Source organism: Oreochromis aureus, linkage group 9, assembly GCF_013358895.1.
Source record: "Oreochromis aureus strain Israel breed Guangdong linkage group 9, ZZ_aureus, whole genome shotgun sequence".
NCBI lineage: Eukaryota > Metazoa > Chordata > Actinopteri > Cichliformes > Cichlidae > Oreochromis > Oreochromis aureus.
The window spans coordinates 155,895-177,960 of NC_052950.1; the positions used below are offsets into that span (position 1 = coordinate 155,895).

General features: G+C 39.5%; 2 protein-coding genes across 4 annotated transcripts in view; both read right to left on the minus strand.

Annotated features, from left to right (window-relative positions):
• Positions 1–9,086, minus strand: part of itprid1 (ITPR interacting domain containing 1) — a 29,833-nt gene extending 20,747 nt beyond the window's left edge. For both annotated transcript variants that reach the window (XM_031739577.2, XM_039617554.1), the window contains exons 1-6: positions 8,984–9,086; positions 8,784–8,913; positions 8,342–8,393; positions 6,477–6,514; positions 1,810–1,863; positions 570–618 (exon numbers count right to left, since the gene is read on the minus strand). In XM_031739577.2, coding sequence (XP_031595437.2) covers positions 570–618; positions 1,810–1,863; positions 6,477–6,514; positions 8,342–8,393; positions 8,784–8,889 — 299 coding nt within the window. In that variant the 5' untranslated portion in view covers positions 8,890–8,913; positions 8,984–9,086. The remainder of the gene's footprint in view (positions 1–569; positions 619–1,809; positions 1,864–6,476; positions 6,515–8,341; positions 8,394–8,783; positions 8,914–8,983) is intronic.
• A 6,755-nt stretch (positions 9,087–15,841) lies between these two features.
• On the minus strand, positions 15,842–17,680 carry LOC116320084 (neurogenic differentiation factor 6-A-like). 2 transcript variants are annotated; one of them, XM_031739599.2, is made up of 2 exons: positions 17,606–17,680; positions 15,842–17,300 (listed from the first exon to the last, which is right to left on the minus strand). In XM_031739599.2, the coding sequence occupies exon 2, from the start codon at positions 17,292–17,294 to the stop codon at positions 16,356–16,358; it is 939 nt and encodes a 312-aa protein (XP_031595459.1). In that variant the 5' UTR covers positions 17,295–17,300; positions 17,606–17,680; the 3' UTR covers positions 15,842–16,355. The 2 variants fall into 2 exon arrangements, with proteins under 2 accessions (XP_031595459.1, XP_039473706.1); XM_039617772.1 differs by having other exon boundaries at positions 17,547–17,674.
• Between the last annotated feature and the right edge of the window lie 4,386 nt (positions 17,681–22,066).

A 22,066-nucleotide genomic window follows, 5' to 3' on the forward strand; every position in this document is an offset into this window, starting at 1 on the left:
TGCACACCTATGGGCAATTTAGGTTCAGCACTGCATGTCTTTGGACTGTAGGAGGGAGCCGGAGTACCCACAGCCATGGGGATAACATGCAAACTCCACACAGAAACAGCCGGACTCACAACCTTCTTGCTGTGAGACAACAGAGCTAATTACCATGCCACCGGGCCGGTTATAGTCAGATTTGGAAACTCCTTAGCTCTGAACTATAATAAACATCTTACTATTGCTATTGTGCACCCTAAAATATTGTTCATGGAGAAATTAAACTTTGGCACATACCTCAATTAGTTTCCACCTTAAATTTCACCATATTAAATTTGATCCAACCTCTAAAAGCATCATCAATAGTTAGTCTTTGATTTAAAAAGATCAAAACTTTCATATTCAAATCACCTTCACTGATAACATAACAACAGACTCATCCGTCTATGCTGGCTGATTATGACGTATTCTTCTGTAAATACATTTTAAATGTAGCACTGTGCTGTGTCACAACAGACTCCATCTCTACTGCTGTCTGTGTGGTTCTGTATGACTGACAGAAAAATGATCAAGAGCCATCTCCTTACCGCAAAAACTCCTGGACCGTCTTCACTCCTTGTTTGGCATATAAAGACGCTGCAGGGAAGAAAGGTCATGTTAGCCAAACAGCAAAGCAAATGGAGCATGTGGAGCTATAAATGACATAAACACAGACAGAAACATCAGGAAGGCAGAAACAACACATCTCCATTTGCTGCTCGTTGAAAGTCGGTACAACCTGTAAAGGTCTGCTGTCAAAAGTCCCTGAGCTATATTAGGAAAGTGTTTCTCTCTGTCCCTCACCCTCCCACCTTTTTTTCTTCTGGAGGATGTTTAAGTTTTGGCACTTGCCCCTGCCTCCCTCTCCCAGACTAGGAGTCCATTTCACTCTGGCATGGTGTCAGAAACAGTCATTTCCATGTGTTGTAATGCTCAGTCCAAAGGTGGTCTGTAGCTCTTTGATCATTATATCCTCAGCTTCCTTGCTTTGAAACCTCAGTAAAGCCGTTTATGATGATTTTATGAGCTTAGTTGTTTGTTTAATGTTATACTGAATAAACCATGTTGATGATAATAATTATACGAGTAAGCCAACTTCCTGACTTTTGATTGACAGGTCATTAGCAAATGAGCCGCAGATCAAGACAACAGTGCAAACACACATAATAAAAAGAAAGTACAGGACATGGTTTTAATAATCAGTCTGTAATAGAAAATCATGTGTGCGGTCTTACCTCAGATGGGCAACAACACACTACATATTTCACCGTGCCATTGTTTATTTAACACACATGAAGCCAAAATGCAAACGCAGAGTGTGAAAAAAGTCAATACACCATTACACTGATATGATGATGATGTCCTTCTTATAGCTTCTCTGAGGTTACCTCATTTTAAGACTTGGCAGTGAATAAATGACCCTTTTTTATATCCTGGTACACCAAATGTCAGATTTTTTTTATGATGACTGTAGTTCATGTTTGTGACTAAACTTCTAACTTGAAAATGGTGAAATCTGTACTCAAGGAAGTCTGTCTTGATTTCTATGAGCTAAACACTGAGATAGTTGTGGTGAAGTGTGAACTTGCACACCACAGCAACTCTGTGTCTCTCAGTATAAATACACAAGATATTCTGGCAACTTTCTGCTGGTGTTGAAAGATATACACTGAAAGATTAATCAATGACTTAGTTTCCTAAACTGCAAGCTCTGTTTGCGGAAGTGTGCTTGTAAGGAATCCCTGCTGATAATGTTGCCTTACAAGTCCAGGAAATGACACTATTTACCTTCTACACCCAGCGCCAAGTCATCGTCACTGCTGGGGTTCCTCTGCAGAGGCCCTAAAGGGGAAATGGGATACAGCATTATGAGAACCAGAAAATACTATGGCAATGTGCATCAACAGTGTCAGGGCCTGTTGTGTGTAAGAGTTACAGACAACCCCAAGAGAAAATGAATGTTATACAAGCATCCACTTTGGCTTCCTCCCACAGTCCAAAGACATGCATGTAAGGTTAATTGGTGATTTTTAATTGGCCATTAATGGGAGGTAGATTAGGTGTTTACAGTAAGAATGTCTTTGAATGGTCATTTAGACATTTAGAAAAGTGCAAAAAGTGTAAATGCAGTTTCCATTTTCTATTTCAGCCATGCAGCCAAAGCAAATACACTTAGATAAAAGTATACCGTTTCACTGATTGGAACATGAAATCACAAAAATGTCTACATCTCTACAGTAAGTATTTTCACAGGGCCGGGTCGAAATGGAAAAAATCTCACAATTAAATGTTTTCCATGTTGCAATATGAATCAAATCATTATTTCTGTCAAGCTCAAAGGTTCATTTTTCCTCCTGAATATAGGAGGTTAATTGTCATTTAAATATAACTTATTTTTTGTTTAAAATTGAACATGGTACATGTAAATGTACTGTACAACTGAACTGTAAACTATGTTACAGTCATCAGGCATAACATCATGACCATCTCCCTAATATTGGGTTGGTCCCCCTTTAGCCGCTAACACAGACCTGACCCAGTGAGGCATGGACTCCACTAGACCCCTGAAGGTGTGCAGAGGTATCTGATACTAACATGTTAGCAACAGATCCTTTCAGTCCTGTGAATTGTGGGCTGTAGCCTCCATGGACATTTATGCTTTGTGGAAGATAAGATAAGATAAGATAACCTTTATTAGTCCCACGCGTGGGAAATTTGCACAATGACCTGCTGAAAGTGGCTACAGCCATCAGGGAATACGGTTTCCATGGAATAGTGCAACAATGTTTAGGTAAGTGGTACATGGCAAAGAAACCTCCACATGGATGGCTGAAGCCAAGGACTCCCAGCCATACATAAACATCACACTGACTCCACCAGCTTGTTTTCTTCCCATAGTGCATCCTGGTGCCATGTCTTTTACAAACATTCATTTCATTCGATTCATTTCCACGTGAAGTAAAAGAAAATGTGATTCATCAGATGAGGTCACCTTCTTTCTTTCATCAGTTTGAGCTGCTATAGTAACTTGTCAGTTGTATACGGACCAGCCTTTGCTCTTTAATTAGCCTTGGCCACTCATGACCCTTTCGCTTGTTCACCACTGTTCCTTCCTTGGAACACTTTTGACCAGTACTTAAGAAAAAGTATCACAGTGTGCGCAGTATCTTTGTGTTCCTAGGACAGAGATGTCAGATGTCATTCCTGAGATCTGCTTGAGCCACTCACCCAGTTTGGGGGTCACTGCCCAGAGTGCTCTGATTACTACAGGGACCACTGTTGCCACTGTTACTCTCAACCTCTTCTCAAGCTCCTCTCTCAGACCTTGGTATTTCTTGAGTTTCTAGTCTTCCTTCTTCCTGATCTTGCTATCGCCATGTATAGCTACATCTATGATTACGACCTTCCTTCTCTGCTTGTCGGCCACCACTATGTCTGGTTGGTTAGCCATTAGCACTTTGTCCGTCTGTATCTGAAAGTCCCATGGGAGATTAGCCTCTTAAGCCCCAAAGGGGTTTCTGAGCTTCCTGCTCAAAAATGCAATGCCCAAGTTTAATTGATTATTTCTCTGCAATTACAAACTAAGTAGATTTTATCCTTGCCTAATTTTTTTTTTTAAATTTTTACCATATAACCCTTTTAAAAATATGCCTCAGTTCACATTTCATTACAGAAATTCAGTAACCAACATATAAACATCATCTGTGCAAAGATTTATGTTTGTAAAGTGAAACAGTGAAAAATTACAGCCCTGTCAATACATGAATATCCAGACGTTGTACAAAAATGTCCAATTTTGGCACACAATTGGACACCACGCCAGTTGAATTTTTTAGGTATTTAAGAGCAGAAATTGATTAATTTTATTAACAGGCCTAAAAATGCTTTTTTTTTTTAAATATATTTTTTGAAGAATTAACCACACATTTACATGGCAATGGCCCTTTTCTGCCGTGCGCATGGAGCTTTTAATTGGCCTCTGGCCCTTTAAAATCTGAGGGGCTGTAACTTTGGTTTCTTTTGGCTAATTTGCATGATTGACACCTCTTTTTAATCGTTTGAGCCAATAGAATCACAGTAACGATGCCACGTTCACGTTACTTCAACCAATCAGACGTTGCAAGGGCAAAACCCACGTGGGCCCAGATTTACTGCATGTCACGTCTGTCCAGTCATGTGTCTGTAGGTGCGTCTAAAATGGAGGTTGTTGACGAAAACGGCTCTGATGCGGCTAGGTAGGCGTGGTAACTGCTGATAATCACGTGGCTACCGGCTACCAGCAAAAATAACGGAGGAAATCGGGACGGTAAGCCAATTTCTGTCTTAGCGCATTTGCGCCGCTGTGTGTTTCTATGGTCTTCTTTTGAGGCTTATTTAGTGAATTTTAGTCGTAGTGTGGTGAAACTTGGTGTTTGGAATCGGTGATAGCTCTGGAAGATAACCAGCCTTTCTTTAGCCGGTTACATGAAGTCTGGAGGATTTCTGGTTCAGTTTTGTTTGTTTAGCAGACTTGTGCACATTTACGTAACTGCTCGTTTAATCATGGCTTGTTTTCGTTGTTGTTTTTTTAGCTGTAGAAATGGTTTATATGACATTTTAGCTGAGATTCAGAGGTTTCTGTTGTTATGATCCAGTGTTGTATTTGTTTTATGTGTGACTCCTCCCACCAGAGGATGGCTGTGGGTTTCTTCCCCTTTTCTCTCTCAGGTGGTGGACACCTGGGCGTGCCTGCTGAGTAGCTGGGTGGAGTCTCTGCCTATCCTCGGATTGGATAATTGGTTGATCACCTCCAGTATTTAACCACCAGATGACAGCCACCTGGCCCCTTCTCTCTCCTAACCTCCACCATCCAACAAAGAACCTGTGTTTGTGATTCGTTGCTGTGTAGAGTGTCTTTGCCAAATTGCTTTGCAAGTATAACCTCATGTGTGTGTCTGGCATTAGTACCTCAATTTTGTAAATAGTTGTAAATAGTTTTGTCAAGTAGCAATCGTGTATTTTGTTCACCTTGTTCATATTCTTCACTGCAGCAGCCTAGTAGGTGTGAGAAGCCATTTTTGTTGATTAAGTTTTCTCCTGTTTTTCGTTAGAAAGTTAGGTAAGTGAATTGTCTTTTGGTTGGTTTTTATTTTGTGTAGGAAAGCATAGGGACCATTAGGGAGTCGGGCTGTGAGTTGAAAAGCTACAGCCGGCTGTGTGGGTAAACCAACCATGTGTGAAAAGTGGTCCATAACGTAATGCTTCAAAGCGTGTTCATGCAAACATTGTCGGGTCTGCCGTGGTACAATGGGACTTCTGCTCATGAACCTGTGTGCACAGCGTCTGCAAATCGGCGCTGTACGAAGTAACTTCATCTTTACACAAAACTGTAAGCTGTCATCTGTGAGGCGTGAGCAGTGTTTGTTTTCACCATAGTTCATGGTGGAGAATGGGTGCTCTGCTGAGTATTGCTCTCTGTAGCCGTATGAATGGCAAACTACACTGATTAGCAGCGGCATAGGCACACTTGAAATTTCTTCTGAAATTTTCGCTTTCTAGTTCATGATTGTTGTATAATAATGGAACGAATGACCAGTCACCAGTGTTTTTTATTCTCTTAAAGTTATATTTTCTTCTCTAAGTATTGTAGCCCAAACTCATCATTCTGCAAAATCCACAGAATCACTGTGGTCTGAGTGACTTTTTATAGTCAAAAATAGTGTGAGGTTCTTTTGATTTAAACACATGTAACAAAAAAACAACAGTGCCTTGAATTACAGACACAATAGCCAGCTGGGATGTTTTTCTTCAGGGCGAGGAGCCGGAGTGGGAAAGAGGCATAAGGACCATTTGTTGTTCCCATGGTGTTTTCAACCACTATTTGCATGCTGTTTGAATAGGCTTGCCTCAGGATGGGGTGGGGCAAGAAGCGTATGGCTTACATAATTCATACTACTCCACAACAACATGCATAAAAGTATGCATGTTGTAGGTACAGCTTTTAATTTCCAAGGCACCAAATTTTCAGTTTTAGTTCAAATGTAGTTATACATTTAGTCTTCAGTAAAAAGCATAATGATGACTGTGGCAACCGTTTTGTATAAAAAACTCATTAAAACATTAAACAGCAAAGGATGTTTTAGACTGGATCATCTAAAATAGACTGGATAAAAAACATACGACAGCAGGAACAACATCTATTGATCAGACAGCTTCGTCTATGTAGGATTTGCAGTGTATACTCTACAGGATAGAATAACCAACATTTTCTGCTCGTATTTGCAGGCGGAGCGCTCTGCCTCATTTAAAAGGTCTCTAGATGACTACAGAAACAATCTAAACCAAACAGACAAAGTACTCACCACTCTGTAACACAAAGTCACACAAAGAATAAAACAATATACAGCTGAGCCAGAGTGAAGGCGTGAAATAGCTTACAACCAAAAGAGAAACAGAAGGATTCCCATTGTTCGTACCTGCGTCTTCCTGCAGTGGCTCTTGCTTTGCATCTTCCCTGCAAACACAGGTCACATTTTATGAGAAGGAGGAACAGAGTACTCACACACAGAGGTAAGTTTCCATCACTTCTGAGAACATTACACTGAGTCGGTTTGGGTTGGGGATACGTTTACTATCACCACCTACCATATTCTAAAAATGCTCTTAAAATAACCCTGCAGCTCGTCTTCATGCTAAAAATAAACTATTTATATTTTTATTTCATTCATAAAATAAAGCCAAGTCGCTACATCATAAGTAGTCCACTTAAGCACACATAATGTGGGCAGTATACGGTAATATTGTCCTGGGCACCATCCTTTATAAACATTGGGTGTGTCTGAAGGGTGGCAACAGTATGCTCCATCTTCATCTTCAATCTCCTCCAAAAATATGACAAAAATGAGGTAAATTATACAAGTATTTAATATTTCTTTAAATAGTAAATACCTGTATAGTAGTAATAGTAAATCGTTTTATTTAAAATTATTTTGCTCGTGTTTTACTCCACTTTAGTCAAGAGTTTGAGTACACCTGAGGATGTGGATGTTTCTCATGATCAAATAATTAAATAAAAACTATGACGCACAAAATGAAACTCTGACTACCATCCACAGGAAACATTTGTGTTTATTTCCTTAGAACTGTAAAGTATTCCGGAAAATTGAACTTTCTTAAAATGTGCTCTTAGCATAACAGAACAACAATGATGTTAGGAGGTGACATCTTGAAATCATATTGATCAGTGTGACTTAGTTCATCTTTTGTCCTTGTTTAATTCACATTTTTGCGCAGTGCCCCAATGAAAACTCGTTATCTCTTAAAAAACAGTCCTCAGACCTGACCAGCTGTCTGTACTGTCTGGAAGAACACATAAAACTGTTGGTGTTGTTGGCAACTTACAGGTTGCAATGATCACCTTTCCTCTTGCATTAGTATGAAGCCAAGTAAATCAGTAAAGTGGGTCTTCACATACATTCTCCCATAAAAGGATTTATTTCATATTTCAACATTATACAAAAATGTTACATTTCTCTTGAGAGAAGAGCTGACCAAGTCCAGGATACTTTCTGTGAATCATTACAAACCACCCGAGGGTGTGACCAGGTAAACACACGTTTTCTGGGTAATTGGGATTTGATTTAAAAAGAAAAAAATATTTTTCATTCACTATTTGGTAAAATTTAGACTCCAAAATGTTTTATTTGAACCCTTAATTTTGCTGCCTAGCTTAGTCACTCATTAGATGAGTAATTTTTAAAAAAAATAATTGTATTTTGGGCTTAACAGTTCCCAACTAGGCGTGTGAAAAATTCACCGCAAAGTACGTGGTGCAGCCCGATATCACGGCGAAGCGTGTAATAGGCACGCCGTGCCTCTTCTAAACATGAAATGGACACACTTGCAGAAGTTGCAGTATGTTGCCAGCAGAGGGAGATATGTTTTTTCAAGCCAACATGAACATAATAATGGGAACGCATTATTACATTTTTATTACAGACATTATTATCACATTTACATGTATGTACATATCAGTCCCTTAGCTTAATGGTTTCTGACAATGAGGACCCCTTCATATGCTTTTGTTCACTACTGACTTCTTGGCTTTAAATATATCATCTCTCCCTGCTGGTAATGCAACTTCTGCAGGCATGTACATTTCGTGTTTTGAAGAGGCGTGAAATGCTGTGTTTATTATACATTTTTCTATGATATTGGGTTGCGTGGTAAGTTAAAATGTGACAAAACTACAAATAAGTGAAGTGGCATTTTGTAATCTTAGAGGTTGATTGCTAACTGTTTACAATGACAAAGCAGTCTATATTCATGCCTTGATACTCACTGGGTGACATTGGTGCTGAGCCACTTCCCAATACTGTCCTGACTTGGATTTCCTGTGGTGGACAAGCAAATTATAAAGGAACCACTGACAATCAACCACTAACAGTAAACACAATGAGACAGCAGCAGGAAGCTTCCACTAACAGATTGCACCATAACAGTAACAGTTGAACTGACATGGTCATTTTAAATTTACACTTTAACAGTAAAGACATAGTTTCTAATACAATAAAAAGCATGTGGCGATTTCTGGAAACAACTTGGTCGTATTGTGGGTTACATGTCAGAAAAGTAAAGCATAATCTGGAAAACTATTATTCTAATTCATCTTTAGTTATCTTTATATTAGCAACATGAGATTTAAGGCAAACAAGAATAAAACTGGCAAACAACTAGTATTCTTTAATTTTGGTATGTAAAGTGCATCTACTTAGTTTCCATACCGTGAGTGTCCTGGTCTATAATGGAAACACATAGGCCCGTGTTTCCCCAGTGGACCCTGGATGCAATGAGTTTGGCCCTTTTGGCCGCAGCTCCTTCAAACGCCATGAAAGGAAGGTAGGACGGAGACAACTGCAGAGAGAAACTTCAAAACATCAGTATGAAGTATACAAAATTATAGACTGATGTACACATGACTTACCAGTGTGAATTTCAGGCTTCACATTGTTGTGGAACCAGCACCAAGACAGTTCAGCCTATAACTGGATCAGCACAGAGAGCAGTTTTCATTGCGCTCTCTTCCCACACTGTAAACATGACTGAGCAAAGGAGGGACATGCAAATGACTTGGTTAGACTTGTCAGCCCTACAAGGAAATACTGTTTTCTGGTTGAGCGGTTAATGCCTTTGAATACTTCCTGCTCTTATTTTATCAGTGTGTGCCTGCGTACATCCACATGAAAATTTAAGAAAATGTCTTTGTACTCCTCCCCAAGATATGTCGTAAAGCTTTATTCTAAGAGCGTTACAAAAAATATATAATTGTGCAAAACGTGCAGTTGTGTGAAACGATCTCGCTCTCATCAGTGTTTTGTTTATTTTTTAATTAATTGTTACTTCCTCTGCTGGTTACATAGTTTATGTCCTAATAGAATAGAATAATCCTTTAATTGTCCCACAAGGGGAAATTTGGTTGTAACAGCAGCCAAAAAGACACATATACAAACAAACAAACAAACAAACAGTAGACAGGACACAGAACAGAAACATACACAATTTTTCTTTCATATTTATAATAAAAATAGAAGTTTTTACAAAATGTTTCTGAATGTTTCTGATTTTCCTGCTGATAGGAAGTTGAAATATTGTTGTGTTTTTTGGGGGGGCGGTAAAGAAAAGTTTTGGTAAAGTAAAGTAGCATGTCGGGTTGTCTCTGCAAAGTGGCTTTCCTATCAGGGACACTTTGCATGAACATTAATGGCAGCAGGCCTCAGCAGGCAGGAAGAGCTGATAGGCTGACTTTAAAATGCAAAGTGATTTTCTTTTATGAGCAGTTTTATGAGTAATGTGTGCCCTAAAGTTAGAAAGAGGAAATGGGAATTAAAAGGCACAATGCATGCAGTCCAAAAATGTACCTTTCCTGATAACCGTGAAGAGAAGAGAAGCACAGAAAATCCATGTGCACAGCAGACGCCTTCAAAACAGAGAATGATACTGATGTGGGTCTGCTGTGGTAACAGTAGAGTCCTGAAGATTATTGTGCTTTTTTAAGCACGTCATAAAAAAGAAAACTATCAGGGAAAACTATATCTTCATTATATCCTGTTAACATAGTAATCAGGAATAAATAGTGAAAATGTTTGTTATACTGACATAATCCCGCATATATTCCCTCTTCCTGGTGGAGAGGTTATCTTGTGTAACTCCTGCCTTTCATAAAGCCAGATTAAATGTTCACAGCCTGCTTTTGAATATCATCACATTATGGTGTGAAACGGAAAAAAATGACAATTACAGACAGTATCACTCGAAACTGTTTCATTTTTTATATTTCTTTCCCTTTCATAAAAACAATGTTGAGTGTGTCCTACGGTGATGACAGTAAAGAACAAAGTAACTCTTATTATGACTGTTACAGATAGTTCCAGGTGCCTTTACTCAGTTTAGAAACCTTTGATAGCACCCTAAGTTAATGTCTTTCTTTTTTTTAATTTTTACCACTAGGTGTCACCAAAACGTCTAAAATCACACATAATTCTTGAACTAACAAGACACCTGCAGGACTGAATGAAGCTACCTTCCACAAAACACAGCATGTAAACTGTCTCAGGGTAACTAAAGTAATCTGTAAATTAATCTCTGTCTATTTCCTAATGAAGGATACTTTTTACAGGGTTCTACTACAGAGTAGTAGCTACAGAATACCCGTATGGCTTCATTTACTCTAATTTCAGCAGTTGGGGTAAGTGGTCACGAGACCTGTTACCTAACGAGTCAGCCCAGGGTTTCCTGGTCTGTCTGTGCACATTCACACATACTGGTAGCATCAGACCGGTCATTAGCAGCAAAACAACTGATTTTACAAACTACAATATGTTAAGAGAGAGAAAACACAAAACACGAACCACCAACACAGCCAAATGAATGGTGTGTTTGAGAGAAAAACTATGCTCTATAAGACAGTTTAAGTTCTTATTCTTTCAGCTTTTTAACCCACTGCTGTTTAACCCAGGGAGAGCAGGTTAAGTTCAGTCAGAAATGTAAAAAAACAAACAAATCAAACAAAGCTGATGTGCAAGGGTCCAAAGTTACGTGAGGCTTTACAAAAATTACAAAATATACAATCAAAACATTACAAAATGAAAGAAAAATAAGAAATGAAAACAAAAATGATGCACTGATACCACCTGGTGGGTCATATCAAAGCACTCAACCGCTGCTGAGTCAATTTAACCATGTGAGCTCTGAGTTATCGCAGCTGGTTAACCTATATTTTGAAGAGAAGCAACCAATTTTTTTTGGAAAACAATTTAATTTTTGTTATTTATGTTTTTATGTGTGTCGGTGGTTATTGGGGGAAAGCTGCTCAGAAAAGGCTGCCATGTGCCCAGCTTGTAAGTGGGTGGCACGTACAAGACACCCAAGGGAGTTGGTATAGGCAGTGGGAAGGATACAGTGGACTGTATCCATTACTAATCAGCACCCTGAGAAGGCTGCCAGATGGGCCTTTTGGATCATCTGTGGCCCAAAGACAAAGCTAGCGGCCAACCAATCAGATCAAAGATTGACAGAAGGAAAAGTGTGCACACCATTTTGTTGTTACACAATTTTTTGGCTGTGAAACAACATGATATTTTATTAAAAAAATAACAAAATCATTATGATATCATCAAGATGATATCAGGGGTTTTGTATGTGCAACTACTTTAAAAGGCTTTTCAAGGCCCTTAAAAAGGCCTCCTGGCAAATGTAAGTGCACTAGTTCACTATCATGGTATATATTACTGTTGTTGTTGCTATTACTAATAACATTATTATATTGTTATTATTCTTAAATATTACAGTTTACGTTTGTTACTAACATTATTACTGAAAGTTAGTTATAGTCAAACAAAATGAAGTTTATTTGTACAACACCTTTGTTGTCCATTAATGTTTGGGGTGGTGTGTGCATGCAGAGGGGTGGGGAGTGGGAGCGGGCTAGAGGTGGCTCTGAATTTACTTATGCTGAGTGACATCGTTCAAAGCTGAAAAACAGTTACACATTGTAAAGCTGAATAAACAGAAGGACATGATATTATTAGGAGCCGGATTATTGTTGTGTGCTGTTTTTGTCTTTGTCTGGTTTTGTGTCTCCTTTTTTGGCACAGGTAGGTGGGCGGCGGTTCACTGAGCCTCTGGCACACCTGTTATTTATCAGAAGCGTTCTTAAGGAGCTGCGGACACATGTCTAGTGTCTGAGTATTGTCCTTTCAGGTGTGCCTGTGTACCTGCTCGCCTGCCTACTACAGCCTGTGGAGATCATATTTATTGGGGCTGAACCGAGTTTTAGTTTACATCCCAGCATCCCACCTCTCGCACTCTCCGTGCCGCCCAGTCTGGCTTCTAATAACTTCCCGGAATTCATATTGTCAGATTGTACCAAATCCAGTGCGCCACCAGTGTGGGTTTTTCCTGCTCGTCCCAGCTCTGCGTTTCTATACACATCCTGCCTTGTAAATACACTGTGCCTGTAAATAGCTCTTCACTGTTAATACGTTTCCTCATTGCAAACCCTCGTGTCTCCGTGTGTTCTGCTCTCTGAGACTCTCTGAGTCCAGCCGTAGTTACACATAACAGATATCTTCTGAAAGAGCCCAAAATAAGGAGCATTCTGCCCGATGAGGGTTTCTGTTGTTCTTGTTAGGTATTACCTCGCTGTGGATCATTGATTGTCTTCAGCTACCTCGATCTTGTACTATGTCCTTTTGTTTTTACAAAGATTTTACACACTGACAGCTCTCACAGGCTCATATGTTAAATGAGTCCCACGTTCATTATTACTACTGTGTTAGCTTAGTGGGACCTCTGCTGTCATTAATGCCAGACAGTGTTAACTCAGCCACATGCTGTGACAGCCACTAGGTCACTTACACAGTGGTCTTCTTTTGTGTACTTTGTGTGTAAGAGCAGCAAATGTGATAATTATCTGTGAAAGAGTTGTAGAGGCTCAAAGCTGCCACAGCCTTGAGTTTCATTACCTCTTGCTTTCTGTGATATGTAACACTCAAATATTTCAGACCATCAAACAAATTTAAATTTTAGACAAAGATAAAACAAATAAACACAAACAGCACTTCCTACAGAATGTTCTGGTAGCACCACACTTCTGGCTACCTTCCCCATCCGTCATCAGACAGGTCTCCAGTGTAGCTCCTCCACAGGCGCTGTAGCGGGCTTTTCAGTAAACTGCTGAATGAACCCTCCACAAAGGTGGTGTTATCCCCATGTGAACAACTGGTTGTACATGGGGCCATCTACAGTATACTTCATTTATGTATCTCCTTGGAGGTGGAAGCCTTTGGCCTGATGTGAACTTTAAACCCTTTACTACCTGCTACCTGTGATAAACAGAATTGTCATGGGCCGTGCGATTTCCGTGAGTCATCTCGCCTCGAGGAGATCGGGCTTTTGTTGTGACTGCTCCGAAACTGTGGAATAGTCTGCCTTTACATATCAGGACCTCTCCATCACTTTTAAAACTCGTTTAAACACCCATTTTTACTCCTTAGCTTTTAATTCTGTATGAGTCTGTCATTATTTTATTCTCATTATTTGCTTATCTTTCATTTTACTTTCCTTTTAAATTTTATCTGATTATTTTATTGTTCAGTACTTTGGTCAACAGTTGTTGTTTTTAAAAGTGCTATATAAATAAAATTGATTGATTGATTGATTGATTGATTGATTGATTGATTGATTGATTGAATACTGCGTTGCAGTTGCTGCTAATCTATTGAGTAGTTCGAAATATCAGGAAACGATGTTCTTGACAAGACCTGGTGCTGTATCTGATCCCAGACCATGGAGGAGTGGGTTGATTGATATTACTTCAAACACTCTTCAAATTAGATAAAGTGGAATACTAAAAGCCAGGCTCTTACTCCCCTGTAGTTCAAATACTGCTGGATTGGCATCCTAATCCATGATAAACAAAGACAAAGCAAACTTTTTTTCCCCTTTTTTGGATAAATATTTAAGTTGTTATAACAAAAAAAAAAAGCTTAGCTTTTCTAAGACAAAGACACAAGATTAAGATTGTATCACGCTTTTCCATTGCTTAAAATTGAAAAGTTAAAACAGAAGTGAAGAATGATGACATGAATGCATGGATGGGTGGATGTGTGATGGAAGCTGGAAGTAGTTTAAATTTATAATAGTAACAGTGCCCCAGTGTTTCTCTAAACCTTTACAGGATTCCACACGACAATCCTGCCAAAACAAAATGTGGGACAGTGCCAACTACAGAAACAGGATGACTTCTTCTGGGTGCAGAGGGAGGAGAATTCATCCCAAAGTGACTCGGATATAAAATGCAAATCACCTGTTGACTGACTGTTAACATGGTGCAACTTGCTGCAGCCACATCCCATGAGGGCCTCTGTGTTCAGAGGTTTAGCATCTTGAACCATCTAAATAAAATTAAAATCCCTACATTGAGCTTCACAGTAACTCTCTTATCCAAAAGCTGATCATTAGGAATTTCCTAGAGGATATTCAGTGTCTGATTTTGTCTGTGATCCTCAATTTGTGGCAAAAATCTTAAATGCTAAAAGAAGAAGCGAACACTGAGTCTGCACACATTTGTCTATCTGTGAACTTGCTTGTTACACGGGACTATAAAGGAAAGCAAATGATTCTTCAAAGACGGGTTAAGAGAATCTTTGTAGCTTTCTCTCACAGTCTCATGTGGACTGTAAATTTCCTATCTGCCACTGTTGGAATTTATCAGTTCAAAAAAACTGTCTCTTGTGGCCACAAAGAGTGAGCATCTACCTGCTGGAATAATACACAAAAAAATCTTTTAGTTAAACATTTATTTGTCCTTCTGTTTGGTCTGTTCAGTGGAAACTACACTTTACCATGGAAACAAGTACTGAATACTAGCAAATCGATACATTTAGGAAACAATTGACATCTGTTATATTGCGCTTGGTTTTAGTTGAATCACTTGATTACATTGAAGCTCTACTACACAGCTCCTATAATGAGCTGTGTAGTAGAGCTCTTCCTGTCAGTCTTCCCTCTATAGATGGAACATTTAAAAATTGCAGGAAGAGGAAATTGTTCATTAAATGTATTGAGCATGTGAACAGCTGGGAAGAAGTTTATCGTCAATGTTTAGTGCATGACCACTGTAAAATCTGACATTAGTCACATACTGCTTTAAATGCAATTCATTATGATATGTGAGTTTTATTAACATAACACCAGTTAACAATTATATTTCACTCAAAGTGCTGACCTTGCATGTAAATCTTCCCTTTGACCACTAGAGCCAAATCTGCCAAATGTCTGCATCTGCAGAATTTAAGAATCAAGACTTCAAATATAATTGTTAATGCTAAGCTCAAGTAAACAGTAACTATTGTTATTACATTTATTTGGGTCAAATTAATTTAATTTTAACACAGTGCCAAATCACAACATCAATCACAAGGAACATAATAAGACTTTAAATGATAGTAAATAGTACACATAGTTCAACATAGTATACACGTCCATATACACAGTGTATACCTGCTTCAAGTCAAAAGGCTGGCTGTGAAAAGCTGCTGAAACACTGACACTTTCATCGTTGTGTAACACACTGAATCCAAACATTATTAATGGAACACTCATAAAGACTTGTTGTCATCAGCAGAATATTATTTCTTATCATGTATTTGTCAGTGAAAACAAAGCTGTGACAAATGTGGTAAAGATGTAGTGCAGAACAACAGCTCACCATCAAATATTCACCCAGTAGATGCTAAAAACAAACAAAATGGAGTTACAGAAACACAGCCTACAAAAGGCATTTGACATCCTTATAATAATTTACAACGTAAAGCAAAACAGAGAGGAATGGGAGCAGCAGCAAACATGAGGATTACGATATCACACCACATTTCTTCTGTTCGTCCAACATGACAGCTGCAGGAAAAACAGCATAGAAATGGCTGTGTATTCAATTTAAATGTAGTTTCAGGGAGCAAAGTTCTGGATAAATGCCCTGATATTTTAAAAGTATTCATGTGTTTTGGATAAAACCTTCAGCGATTTGGCCCACAAGAAGAAAAAATCATTATGCAGCTAACACAGATTATTATTATTATTGTTATTATTAGTATTATTATTAGTATTATTATGGGACTCTGCATGTTTTCCTTGTGTGTGTGTGTTTGTCTGTGTCTGTCACATTACAGGTTGTTGTCCCCAGACAGTTCAATGAAGATGACTTACTGCTTTCTCATCATGCGGCCCTAGTTGTTTTTTTCCCGTTATTGTTGCCAGTACTGACTTTCTTAACACATCCATTTATATGCTGTTTATTAATTATGGAAAGGCTTGTTTAATTCCCCCTGCACCTGGTAAAACTGTCCCCGGAGTTGGATGTCATAGGGACCAAGGTCTGAGCTGCAGCCCTGATTGATGGGACAATAGCGGAGACCATTGTGACAACTTCGGTAGTCAACCGGTTCCTCGTGTTTGAGGGTGAAAAGCCCACTGAAGTTGAAGGGTGGGCTGAGAGTCCCCATATCCAGAGACTCAGAACTTTCTGGAGAGGAACTGTCGTTTAGAGACTCAAAGGGGCTGCAGAAAGAGCCAAAGGGCCGCAGAGACCTACCGCTACCCGCTGTAGCGGAGCCCCCAGCCTCGGGTCCAGGATGGTGATGATAGGCTGCGTACAGAGACAATGACTCCTCGTCGGGTTGTGAGATGACGCTGCAGGTGTTGAGCTGGAGACAGCCAGCGACAAGGTTAGCGGTTGGCTGAGAGAGACCTTTGCACAGAGTCTGGACGAATGTGAGCAAGTCCAGCCTTTTGCCAGTGCTCAGGATCTCACTGAGAACCCAAATGTAGTTCTTGGCCAAGCGGAGGGTTTCTATTTTGGACAGCTTTTGTGTCTTGGAATAACAGGGGACCACCTTTCTCAGGCTGTCCAATGCATTGTTAAGTCCATGCATGCGGTGTCTTTCCCGCGCATTCGCTTCAATCCGTCGTAGTCGAACCCGGTCCAGGCGAGAGTGGCTCAGTTTCTTTTTTTGAGAAGCCCTTCTTCTGAGCCAAGCTGGATCTCCTGCTTCACTTTCCTCCTCCTTCACTTCAGCATTCCTCAGTTCATCCTCCCTCCTGGTCTCAAGGCTTTCCTCTAGGGCTCTGTCAATCTCTGGCTTAATCAATTTGACTAATTTGTTAGAGGTCCAACTCATCCTTAATGAACTGATGGTTTGATTGGAGGACTGTTCATCAAATGGCAAAGTCAGCATGCTGTCCTGCACATTAATGGTGGGGAAAGAAAAATTAGATACAAGGCTTTAAACCTTAGAGGATAAAAATCCCCGAATTAGAACAAAACTTTGGATTTTTAGCAGAAAATTTGACTGTACACATAAGAACCATCATAATATCATTGTGCAAGATATCACAACAATTAGGAAAAACTGGGATATAACAAAAGTCCTTATCATGCGAAAATAACAGTTGTGATAGATACAGCTAAAATTAATTACCCGGCTTACCTATTTTTATTATTAGGCTATTATTATTTTTCAGTGCCGCACTAAATAACTTGGCTCACCCAGCTCTGTTGTTAAATTTTAAAAGGTATCGTCCTGAAGCCTCCAAATATCTCGACAGGCAGTGAACAGCAAACACGTTCTCCTCCCTCTTTCCCCTGCTACCGTCTTCTTCTTCTTGCAGCCTTACAGACACTGATGCCATCTGCTGATGTCCTAGTCCTCACTCTCTCTCTCCCTCACACACACACACAAACTAGCTTCGTATCCCTCTTTTCTCTCTGCATCACTCTGCCTGTGCCTCTTTCCCTGTGCTCCTAACACAGTGGATACTGATCTGAGTTTTTAGAGTTCACATTGAGCTGCTATAGTCACACAATCAGCTGAAGTTAGTCGTGCACTTGTTCATGTCAGCTGTCTAGCTTACACCTTGCAACGTGCTGTCACATACATATAACCAGTGGTGGACTGGCCATCAGAGGACTGGTAGCCTAAGGGTCGTTTTGGCCTGCTGTGAATTTTCAACTTGATCTGCACATAGTTTTTGGACCGCAGAGAATCCATGCATCAGGTGCAACTCTCGACACAGACGAGAGCCGTAGTTGTGCCAGAAAGTGATGTCTGATGTGCCAATATCTTTACTGTATTGGTAAAAAGACTGTGGTGAGCAGAATTTAGTAACAGGGTATATATTTATGTACTCATTATAAATAAAAGTGCAAATTCTTTGGAAATGTTTTAGAAATCTTTATCTTAGTGCATCCTCAAATTGGACAGAGAGTATTTTACCAACTGAATTGTCATCCATGACCTATTCCTATTCCATACTACAATCAGTGTAACAGATTCAAATACTCATTATGCCTTTTTGGTTAGAGACAGCATTTAGATTGGCCCTCCAACATGACAGGCCTGAACTACAACGTGTATTTGATGAATGCAATGCTCATCTATCTGGAAGCCCATTAGGAAAGAAAGAACTGGATATTAAATATGTATGAACTGATACTCTCTGCACAAAGTAGATGACATTTGTCTCTTCTTAACTTTGGATAACCAGAAACTATTTGGAGTGGCCTGTCATGCCATCCAGGCCATTTATAATGACAGTAACTAACTCTTAATAAAAAGTCCCTCCTAACCACATTAGTTTCTTCTTCCACATTCAATGTGAAACATGGTAAGGTAGACCCTACAATGATGCAGCACAGTGCAACAGTACCCAAATTCAATATACGACACAGGGTACTGTTATCATTTTTCCTGAATACTATACAAATAAGTCTTCTAAAAACAGCACGCCCAGGCACTCCAGGCCTCCAAGCAAAAAAAAAATCTTATTTGATGGAGAACACCTGATTGTTCTGTAAAAAGTTTGGAAAAAAAAACCCCCGCCTTGGCTGCATTTTTAGGTAATAGCTGCATGTGACTGTGTTGTTTTAAAACTTGTGCATAGTTTTTTAAAATGTACAGTTTCTATTTGTATTTCAAGTTATGAGTCATTAAACATGTTTGTGGTTTTTACAGTAAAAAGTATAACTTGTTTCTACTCTGATTTTATGTTTTTTTTGACTGATTTTAGATCAATTGTGCTAATACAACATATCAAAATAAAAAAAACAACAACCGTAAATTCAGTCATGTGAGGTTGTACTGAAAAGAATGATACCAAACAGGCGAGGAAAACAGTTTTTAAAGACAGCCCTGGACCCCAGAGGGTTCAAATCATCTCAAAATGCTTCCCTCTATTATATCTCCAGGACAAACTGTTTTTATCATATGAAGACGTGGATTCTTTGAATGTTGTCCTCAGCTCTCTCTGTGCAGCCAGAGATTATACTGTGTGTTGATGCAGAGAAAGCCTTTGACCAAGTAAATGAGATGAAGTGACGTGGATGATCTGATATCGTCGTGTTGGTGTTGTTCCCAGATCATCATGAAAATGTTGTTCCAGGTTCAACATTGCAAGTGACCAATCACATTGTTGTGACGTTATTCTTTTGCGCGCCAAGCCATTCGTGCATTTATGAAATTCCAATGTTGCAAGGACAATATCAATTCTGCTTACCGTTAGGGTCAGGGTCAGGGTGCGTTGATCGATGGACAGAGGCGGTTTCTCGCAGCTTAAGTACAGTTTCTCGTTTTATGGTGGTTTTTCCCAAAGTCGCAAAAGTATGATGTCACAACATCCTGATTGGTCACTTGCAATGTTGATCCTGGAACAACATTTAGTATGATGATCTGGGAACAACACCAACACGACGATATCAGATCGTGCAAGTGACGTATGCTGAACAACAGGCCCACACCACGATGTTCCTACCTCCAGACTTCACTGTTAATATCGTGTTTATGGGTGATATGCAGTGTCTTTTCACCTTTTGTATTGTGGCATCAAAAGAGTTCAGTTTTGGACTAAATGTTGTTTAACAAGCTTTCAGCACTACAACACACCTTTTCTTCAGCTACTGAGCACTGCGTGGTGAGCGTGCATACAGGCCATGGCACTTGAACACATCACTTGTTGTTTTCTTGGAAACGGTTGTACTGGCTCAGGTCTTTCTCTAGCTTGAAGATTGTGATCCCAACAGTGCTCACTGGGAACTGGTTCTTCTGTAACCAGTGCAATCAGGTTGTTTTGCTGCAATAAGGCTGTGAAGCTCTTGAGAAAGCTCTTTAGTTTTTTTTTTATGTAGTTTTCTCTGGTCCCCTCCCCAATCAGACCAGGAGTGACATGTTTAGCCGCATGTTCTCCTTAAATTGCTGGCTGTCTGAGTGGTGTCCCAGAAACGATGTGGGCTTCATAGATAATTGGCAAACCTTCTGGAGGAAACCTGGTCTTGTTAGGAGAGACGGCATCCATCCCACTTTGGATGGAGCAGCTCTCATTTCTAGAAATATGGACCAATTTATTAAACCCGCCAAAATATGAGTATCCAGAGTTGGGACCAGGAAGCAGAGTTGCAGTCTTACACACCTCTCTGCAGCTTCTCTCCTCCTGCTACCCCCCCAAAAACCCATCTCCATTGAGACTGTGTCAGCTCCCAAACAGACAAAAACAAACCAAAAACCAGCAATAAACAACTTAAACATAAAAATCACAAAGAAAGAACAATACAGTATCCACATCTGAACCAAAGAGTAAAACAGTGAAATGTGGATTATTAAATATTAGGTCTCTCTCCTCCAAGTCTCTGTTAGTACATGACTTAATAATTGATCAACAAATCGATTTACTCTGCCTTACAGAAACCTGGTTGCAGCAGGATGATTATGTTAGTTTAAATGAATCAACACCCCGAGTCATTCTAACTACCAGAAACCTCAAGCACAGGCCGAGGGGGCGGTGTGGCAGCAATTTTTCACACCAGCCTATTAATCAACCAAAGACCCAGACAGACTTTTAATTCATTTGAAAGCCTGATGCTTAGCCTCGTCCACCCCAGCTGTAAAACTCAGAAACCAGTCTTACTTGTTATCATCTATCGTCCACCTGGGCCTTACACAGGTTTTCTCTCTGATTTCTCAGACTTTTATCTGATTTAGTGCTCAGCTCAGATAAAATAATTATTGTGGGTGATTTTAACATCCATGTAGATGCTAAAATGACAGCCTCAACATGGCATTTAATCTGTTATTAGACTCAATTGGCTTCTCTCAAAATGTAAAAGAACCCACCCACCACTTTAATCACACTCTAGATCTTGTTTTAACATATGGCATAGAAACTGAACATTTAACAGTGTTTCCTGAAAACCCTCTGCTGTCTGATCATTTCCTGATAACATTTACATTTACAATAATTGATTACACAGCAGTGGAGAGTAGACTTTATCACAGTAGATGTCTTTCTGAAAGTGCTGTAACTAAGTTTAAGAATATAATCCACCCACTGTTATCATCTTCAATGCCCTGTACCAACATAGAGCAGAGCAGCTATCTGAACGCTACTCCAACAGAGGTCGATTATCTTGTTAATAATTTTACCTCCTCACTACGCACGACTCTGGATACTGTAGCTCCTGTGAAAACTAAGGCCTCAAATCAGAAGTACCTGACTCCGTGGTATAATTCTCAAACACGTAGCCTAAAGCAGATAACCCGTAAGCTGGAGAGGAAATGACGTGTCACAAATTTAGAGGATCATCATTTAGCCTGGAGAAATAGTTTGCTGCTTTATAAGAAAGCCCTCCGCAAAGCCAGAACATCTTACTATTCGTCACTGATTGAAGAAAATAAGAACAACCCCAGGTTTCTCTTCAGCACTGTAGCCAGGCTGACAAACAGTCAGAGCTCTACTGAGCCAACAATCCCTTTAACGTTAACTAGTAATGACTTCATGAACTTCTTCACAAATAAAATTTTTATCATTAGAGAAAAATTACCAATAATCATCCCACAGATGTAATATTATCTACAGCTACTTTTAGTACCATCAATGTTAAGTTAGACTCTTTTTCTCCAATTGATCTTTCTGAGTTAACTTCAATAATTAATTCCTCCAAACCATCAACGTGTCTTTT

What these genes read in the sequence shown, in the direction of transcription:
- LOC116320084 (XM_031739599.2), bottom strand. Translation starts at nt 17,294, where the DNA reads ATGCTGACTTTGCCATTTGATGAACAGTCCTCCAATCAAACCATCAGT.